At 44.4% G+C, this 8,996-nt stretch overlaps 1 protein-coding gene across 1 annotated transcript in view; it reads right to left on the bottom strand.

The window, feature by feature from the left end:
* Positions 1-2,988: 2,988 nt before the first annotated feature.
* ugcg (UDP-glucose ceramide glucosyltransferase) overlaps positions 2,989-8,996 on the bottom strand; it is a 22,444-nt gene continuing 16,436 nt past the window's right edge. Inside the window, exons 3-9 of the mRNA XM_058412689.1 lie at positions 6,995-7,097; positions 6,072-6,173; positions 5,517-5,629; positions 4,524-4,702; positions 4,330-4,416; positions 3,844-4,030; positions 2,989-3,414 (exon numbers count right to left, since the gene is read on the bottom strand). Of these exons, the coding sequence (XP_058268672.1) occupies positions 3,244-3,414; positions 3,844-4,030; positions 4,330-4,416; positions 4,524-4,702; positions 5,517-5,629; positions 6,072-6,173; positions 6,995-7,097 (942 nt within the window). The 3' untranslated portion in view covers positions 2,989-3,243. The remainder of the gene's footprint in view (positions 3,415-3,843; positions 4,031-4,329; positions 4,417-4,523; positions 4,703-5,516; positions 5,630-6,071; positions 6,174-6,994; positions 7,098-8,996) is intronic.

Below are 8,996 nucleotides of genomic sequence, written 5' to 3'. Positions count from 1 at the left end.
CCACCAGGCTTCGCGCACACACACAATTCAGTCAAACACACACACACATGTACGCTGAAAAAAAAAACAAACAAAAAAACTTATGTCCAGTTCCCCACCGTGAAACACACAATACACTCACAGTATTGAGAACAAGGTTGAACAAGCAAACACACCACACACACCTCAAACATACACCACACACACCTCAAACACACACCACACACACCTCAAACATACACCACACACACCTCTGAAACACTCTTGCTCATGTACAGTCATTTTCTCGCTCAGGAAGAGGACAAAGAACGAAAATGGAAAAATCCACTTTGTAATAATTCTAATCACTACAGCGGTGACTATCAGCACACACACACACACACACACACATACACACACACACACACACACACATACACACACACACACAGCTAACACCTATTTACATGCACCGCAGCAGTACATGGTTATGCCGCGCTGCTGAACTACACTAAAGTACTCGTAAAGATATTTTGAAATGTCTTGATAAAATCTGAAAAGTTTAATAGAGGGGTGTGTGTGTGTGTGTGTGTGAAATATAGAAGTATTATTTCTTTCACAGACTAAACTGAGCAGGACTTTAAGACTGTTATTGCTGACTGATGTGTTTCAGTAATCCCTGTTTACCTGTCGAGGGCAGAAACACAGCGATGTGAACACAGGAGGGAAAACTGGCCTAGAAAAAATAAATAAAGCGTTTAAATAAAACGTGAACGGAAAAAACTGCGAAAGAAATGTCCGTCTCCAGTATAATACTGTCAGCATCAGTGCAAGGGGGCGGAGCTATCGAATCTGCAGGGCGGAGAAGTCCAGAGCAAAGTGGGAAAAGGGGAGGGGCTATCGCATCAGCATGTCTGAAAAGTCTAGAACAGAGAGGGAAAGGGGGCGGGGCTATCGTACCAGCAGGGCGGAAAAGTCCCGAGCAGAGATTAGTAATGTGAGCCGAGGAAAGGGGGCGGGGCTTAAAGGGAGCGATTCAGGCGAAGGGAACAGAGACGACTTTCCTCCGGCGTGTGTTTGAGAGCCAATCAGGGAATGTGCAGCAGCCAGCTGAAAAGCGCGTGGAGGGCGGAGTTTATCACACGGAAAGTGTTTTATTTAAATTTATTTTGAAATGCATTACCGCTTTTACATGATTTACTGAAATGCAGCAGGATTCAATACAGTTTAATAAAATATCTAGGAAATAAAAAACACGACACTTCCGTAAGGTAAACAGTGCCCGGAATACTGACCGCACAGGAGAGGGACAATAAAGGGGGGGGGGGCAGGACCGGACAGGAATGTGCGTCATGTGGTGAGTATCAGCACACAGAGAGAAAGAGAGACAGACCTCACTCATAAGGGTGTGGTCAGGGGGCGGAGCTAATATGTTTACATTTCAGTCACTTCGCTCATCCAGAACACACCTGATCCGACCGATCCGAGCCGCGAGAGCTCCTCATGAGTCGTGTCCGGTGTGTCTGTGGCGGGAAACGATACGTCTGAGAACATATCTTATTCTTCATCCTCCTCCTCCTCATCAGGCTAAACTAAAATAACGTCATGTTAAAGTGGAACTGGGTCACGGTTCGTCTCCAGTCCGGAGTCACACAGAGGCTCAGGCAGCAAAGTTCAGGAAAAATAAACAGAACAGGACAATCTCTGCCTCTTATTTTCCCCATCTGAAATCACTTTCGTGATCCAAATAAAAAAATTCGGGAATGAAATGAAATCAGAGTGAAAGTGTAAATTTTAATGCCGAAGTAAAACACTTCAGAGATTTACAACCTGATTTTTTTTTCCATTTTAGAGATTGCTTATTAAACTGATTTATTTTTAAATTTATTTAAAAAAAAGCCTTTTATTTAAATCTCTTTTTATATCTAGAAATGATTTTTTTGTAACTTTTTTTAATATATCTATATATTTTTTATTGTGTATATTTATGTGAAATATCTCTAGCTTTTCGATATCTGGTTTATTTGATGTGTTCAGTCGTTAAATTTCAGCCAATCAGCAGCCAGGAAATGATGCGAATGAGCTGCTTTTAAAATCTAAAGCTTGATGTATGAGATCCAAAAAAATAATAAATAAATTCTCATTGTACAAATAAAGTCTGATGTAAGATGTGGGAATGTTCTGCTGCGTGCTGATTGGACGATTTTAAATCTCACACTAATACTGACTGCGCTCATGTCTTTTTTGTTGTTGTGTTAGTGGATGGAGTTTTTTTACACGGTCATCCAACATCTTTTAAAAACAAAAAAAAAAACAAAAAAAAGCAACAGAGGTCAGCAGAGGGGGAAAAAAAAAACAAAACGGCGCTGAATGACAGGGTTTAATCCACGGGGTTAACGTCCTGCTGCGGTCACTCTCTTTGCGCATCTTCAGAACATGTGTATTATGTTTTTGTGGAACCTGTCGCTATGGAAACCAGTCCACTACTGAGTGTTAATCAGTCAGGGACTTGCTCTGGTCATTAATCGTCCAGAGATGGTCATTACTTCAGAACGTCACGCTTTCTTTTTTTTTACCGTATGATACCAAAGTGCTAGCGATAATCTGGTCCACTCATCCTCACCATCAGCCGTGTCCGGCTGCTTCAGTGCTGTTCATGACCACAGGACGTAAAAATATAAATAAAACTCATTTTAGAAAAACTTTGTCTTTTTTTTTTTAAACAAATATCCACTATGTTAAGACACGCCCCTCTTCCTCTTCTAGGTCTCGTTATTGGCTCATTTTGGGACTCTTAAGTCTCTAATCACAAGGCCAGCAAAAGCACCAAGAACATAAACACTCAACCACACAGACACACACACACACCCCCACACACACACCCCCACACACACACCCCCACACACACACCCCCAGACACCCACCCACCCACCCCCCCACCCACACCCCCCCACACACACCCCCACACACACACCCCCACACACACCCCCCCACACACACACCCACACACACACACCCACCCACACACACCCACCCACACACACACACCCACACACCCACACAAACACACAAACACACAAACACAGGTTCGTAAAAATCTAAAACAAAAAAAGAAAAAGAAAAGAGACTGATTCACTTCTTAAAACTCACACAGGTCAATAATCTGAAATGATTCTAAGCAGTTATTTCTGCGTGTTCTGACTCCGCCCACTTCCTGTTTTGTCACAAGTGTGTCCACTGCTTCAAGGTGCTTTTTTTTTTTTCTTTCCTCTGGATGTTTTTTCTTTACACGTCCAGTATTTCCTCGGCCGTGCCGCCGCAGCGTAGCCGGTAGCGTCCTGTCCTCCAGCTGATGGTAGGATCCCAGAGCGCCGAGAGGAAGATCTGGATGGTCATGGACTCCCGGATGAACCAGGCCACGGCGTAGTCCAGCTTAGAGAAGGACGGCGACCCGCCCTGAGGAAGGACAAACAGCAGCTCGGCTATTTACACCATCACGCTAACATCCTGGACGAACAAAGTCGAATCTAACAGCATGTATGAATAATCAAATTTATTCAAATATTAGATAATTAATATAAAATATTAATATAAAATATTAATATAAAACATTTCCTCACAGGCTTATTTAACTCTTTGAATACGACTCAACGTTACCGTGACAACCACTGATATCAGCGAAAATAGCTTGCTTGTGCTTATAATTGGTGTATTGTATTTATTTAAGCTCATTTAATGATGTTACACACTTTAGTTATTTGTGTAGCTCCGCCCCTAAAGAGGACACCAGTGGAAATCTATATATGCCAAAATTAAAACAAGTACAAGTACATTTAGGTGTTGCTGTAGGAGTTGTGGGGGTCAGGTGTCAGGTGTAGGTGTTACCTGGACTCCTCGGAGCTGGATGTAGTCAGAGATGAACCAGGCGAGACAGTGGCACATGAAGAACACCATGATGTCCCAGCGGAACATGTGATGCGCTGACCAGCCGATGATCAGGCTGGCCACGAAGCACTCGGAGATGGGCTCGATGATGGTGGCAGGCAGCATGTTGATACGCAGCTTCGCCCATCTGCAGAAACCAGAGGAACACAGCTTCACTCTCTCATCTATCTAAAGATCTAATCTCACTAACACAGAGTCACAGAACAGGGCTTCAGCCAATCAGCAGCCAGGAAACGGAGGGGAAGTTACCTAAATGTGTACAATTTCTGTAATAATCAGTAAACGATGAGTAACGAGTACATTGGATCAATTAAAGCTTATTTAGTGACGTCACACACTGTGTTCAGGTTTAGCTCCGCCCCCAAACATGCACTTATCATCAGGTTTGATACGAGCGGACGGTTGGGTGGACGAGTGGAGCGGTACCTGATCATGCGTGACTGGAACTGGGCGATGGAATAGGAGCCGGAGTTCTGCATGGCTACCTGCGTCGCCATGGAAAATTTCCATCCTCTGAAAGACAAAAGAGAAGCGGTTCATCATTCTCCCAGGTGCAGCAGGAAAATTCATCAGCTTACAAAACCAGCTGAAAGAACAAACAGCAGGTGGAGAAGGGAAACCTGTCAGCGATGGCTTTGGCCATGAAGTAATCCTCAGCGATGTACTGAGCAAATGCGATCAGGCCTCCTGCCTGGTCCAGAACATCCTTCCTCATCAGACACGACATTCCCGTCACACACTTTATCCCTGTCACGTTAGCTGAGATGTAGGAGCGGGGGTGGGAGGTTCCGAAATACACCTACAGGAACACAGGACAAGGTTACATACACACACACACACACACGGGGACATACCCACTCAGTTACACACACACAGGTTATGCCCACACAGTTACACACATGCCCAAGCCCACTGAGTTAAACACACACACGATACACCCACTCAGTTTCACACACACGACATGCCTACACATACACTTTTCTCTCCTCCCTTACAGAACCTCCACCTTCCTGTCAGGTACACACACACACACACACATACACACGGTAAAAACGGAAGTGTATGTAGAGTTATTTCTCTTTAGACAGAATGAAATCTGCCGTGTTTTATTCCTGTTCTGCTTCCTGTGTGTTATATCTCTTTGAGCTCGTCTTTATCGCTCGGTCTCTGATGTGTGCGTGTGTGTGTGTGTACACTGATGGAGCTGTTTAAAGTGAAGCTTCAGTGTGAGTTAGCATGAAATCACAGCTAATATCTCTAACGTCATTGATTCATCCCCAGCGGACGAGAGGAAGCGCTGAGCGTCTGCAGCATGCGTGTGTTTACCGTCTCCACAACTAGAAAATCCAGCTTTGGACACACACTCATCCCTCGAGCTCTGGTTTCTATCACTCTCACACAGGATTCTAAACTGCTGCTGGACCTGGTCATCCTGAGTGGATCTGGAGCAGCCGTTATGCTTTGGACTCACTGATCGTTATTATTATAATTATTATTATTACGTGAAGGCTTCGTGCTGAAACGGGAAGTGATGTCTGGCTACGTGCTCGGTGGCTAGCTCAGTCACGCTAACAGTCAAATGCATTCAAATAATTCCAGACTCAGACTCTCACCTGCTCGAGCGTAGCAGCGAATCCCTGACGGTCAGCGACGTACGGGAGGCCATGCACCAGACCCACCTTCTCCGTCATCTGACTGGCCATGTCCGTCAGCGTGTCGGGCCTCACTGCGGAATACCAGAGAGTGAACACACACGAACACACACACCATCACAACAAGCCGGACTCATTAGCTCGCTAATCCATCAACCCTTAGTGATTATGAAACATCTGATTCTCTCCCAGAATATCTCAGTTCTGACCGGTCAGTCTCATCTTCTCTCTTACTTTTTCACTTTTCACACCAGCACTACATCCTCTGTCTTCCTGTTTCTCACAAGCTGTGATCTGATTGGTCAGGTGGTTAAAATTAGTCTGTTTTTGGTGAAAAGTGTTCAGGACACGAACACGGCAGCAGGAAGTATAATGTTGGTACAGGACTGAGGGGTCTTCAGCTCCTAGATGAGTTTCACCAGGAGGACTCCGGGTTCTGCTTGTGCTAGTGCCAATGGTTCTGATGTTCCTAACAGGTTCATATCTGTCTGAAGTGGATGGAGTCAGAACCGTTACCTCGAATGCCGCTGTCGCAGATCCACACCAGGTCATATTTTGCTCCCTCGTACCCTGGCATGAGGTTGTTTATTTTTGGATTGATGCCGACCTTCTTACCGCCTGTGAGAGGGAAAAAAAAAAAAAGAGAGAAAGAACAGATGGAGGAAAAGCATGTCATTTCTCTGTTCTTCTTCTCACTTCTCCTCTGCAGCAGATATGGACCTGCTCCAACCTTCAAACATCAGCATCATCCATCAGCCTGAAAGCAGCTAGAAGAGCTGAAGCCTGGTGTGGAGGCATGTGTGTGTGTTGGATATCCTTCTCTTTATAAATAAAGATTTAGTCACAAACAACTTAATCAGTTTTTGGATGAAAGTAAAAAATATAAATTTTAAAAAACCAAAAAGACCAAAAAGTTCTGATCTGTTTTTATTGCGTCCAATCAGCAGTGAGCACCTGATGTTCAGTAAGGACCGCCCCTTTCTGCTTTTAGTTACTGATTTTCAAATTTATCATCATGTGTCTAAAAGTGCAGTCACACTGCTGAATGCGTTACCTTCATTAGAACTGCTGAATTTACTCTCGCATTTCTTAATTTGTCATGTTTCATAATGGGAGGTCATGTGACCGCTGCACCACTGTGAGCACATTAACCTCTGCTCCTATTGAGAACATGTGAGAGGAGAAATCTCCAGAGGGAGTCACTTCCTGTCCTTAATGAGTAAGAATCAATTTCCTGTCTCTGAGGTGCGCGCACACACACACACACACACACACACACACAGGAAATCTTCCTAAATGATTAGGATCTGTCCCTGAGCACTAGCCAGGAGGAGTCACTTCCTCTGGGAGATGTGGAGAGAGGAAGTGATGCGGCTCGTGTGTTTTCTCTGATGTTTATAATTAATGTTCTCAGTTACCTGAGCACTAACAGTGCTTACCTATGAACAAGCGGGCGTCGACACTCGGGTATTTCCCCAGCAGCTTCTTACACACGTCGATGGCCGGATCGTCGTGATCTTGCACACAGAGCAGGATTTCATACTGAGGAATTAAAAAAAACAAAAAACAAACAAAAGCAGACGTCATCCATCATCTTCAGATATTTATTACTGGTTTAAACGCTGAAGCTTTTCCTGTGGTTTCAGCATGAAGGAGGAGATCAGAAAAAAACAAAGTGTTCTCATCCATAATTAATGACAGAGAAGGAAAAAAAACTCAAATCATGTGACTTGAAATAGAAGACTTTTGAAAAGAAATTGAATAGAAATGAGACTTTTCCATGTTTATGTTCTACACTTTCTTCAAGGATGTGGTGGTGGAGGTGATGCTCAGATCCTCCAGCCCTCTGATCTGATCAACTCCAGCAGCAGTACACATCAAGCTGAAGAGTAACTCTGTAGTTATTTGTTTTAAAAACCGTTTTATAAACCGAGAGCATCAGGAGGAGAGAGAGAGAGAGAGAGAGAGAGAGAGAGAGACGTGTGCAGAGGAACACAGCTTCAGTAGCTGCTGAGTCACAGTTTGCAGCATTTAGCACAAGAGTGAAGAAGTTAACCACACACACACACACACACACACACACACACACACACACGAATGTGAGCGAGCGAGTTCACACACTTGGTGTTCTGCAGAATCAAAGCTGAGGCTAAACACATCATCATGTGGTGTAATAGACCTGCACACACACGATTCCTGTACTAGAGTTCCCTATATACACTGTTTAAGAGTTTACAGCCCCAACAGTACCTGTAGTACCCACAGTACCCTAGTTTCTTAAACATAGAGCTGCTGGTGGTGTTGCCATGGCAACTGTGCCATGTCTTTCACCATCCTGAAACCTGACCTTCATTCCATATCCACACTGAGGTCTAAGATTTAGTTTTTCCTATATGATGATAGATACTTTATTGATCCTGAAGGAAATTCCAGATATCCAGCAGCAGTAGAGACAGTAACACACAGACAGCTTGAGTGCACACTGTACATCTTACATATAGTCAGTACACACAGGGTAATGTGATGTGAAGTAACTGACCAGAAGTTACCAGTGCAACGCTAAAAACAAAAACTACAAGAAATATAAGAAGCATATAAATAAAACATATAAATCCCAGTTTAAATAGGATAATGGCCAGATATGCAACAGTGAGAGTAACTGATCAGACCCTGAATCTAACAGATGAGAGAGTTCTACACAAGTTCTACACGTCAGGGTTGGCCATGATGGACAGCATTTTGTTTAGTGTCCTCGTCTCCACCACTTCCTCGAAAGAGTCCAGCTCTCCTGACCACCTTGTCCAATCTCGTGGCCTCTCTGCTTTTCAGGCTACCTCCCCAGCACACCCCTGCGGAGAAAAGCACACTGGCCATGACTGACTGATAAAACATCAGCAGGAGGTTTTTGCAGATGTTGAAGGATCCTGGTCTCCTCAGAACAGCCGGCACTGACCTTTCTTTTACAGATATTCAGTGTTCACTGACCAGTCCAGCCTGTCATCCAGCTGTAGCCCCAGGTATCTGTATGACCTGATTCTCTCAACATCCACTCCCTCAATGGAGACAGGTAACAGAGGAGGCCCGGACCAACAAAAATTAATCACCATCTCCTTGGTATTTGTGATGTTCAGTTGTAGCTGGTTTAGACTGCCCCACGCCACAAAGTCCTTGACCAGGCTTCTGTCCATCCCTAATACGCCCCACAATGGCAGTGTCATCTGAGAACATCTGTATGTGACATGACTCTGAGTTGTAAGTAAAGTCCAAGGTGTAAAGAGTGAACAGGAAGGGGGGTAGGACAGTCCCCTGTGGTGCTCCTGTGCTACTGGAGATGATTTCAGAGATACAGTCCCTCGTCCTGACATACTGTGGCCTTCTGGTGAGGTAATCTGTGGTCCAGATCACCAGGTGTGAATCCACCTGCATGTCAGTCAGCTTGAT

This window comes from Hemibagrus wyckioides, linkage group LG16 (assembly GCF_019097595.1).
Source record: "Hemibagrus wyckioides isolate EC202008001 linkage group LG16, SWU_Hwy_1.0, whole genome shotgun sequence".
NCBI lineage: Eukaryota > Metazoa > Chordata > Actinopteri > Siluriformes > Bagridae > Hemibagrus > Hemibagrus wyckioides.
This window is presented reverse-complemented; position numbering and strand designations above follow the sequence as displayed.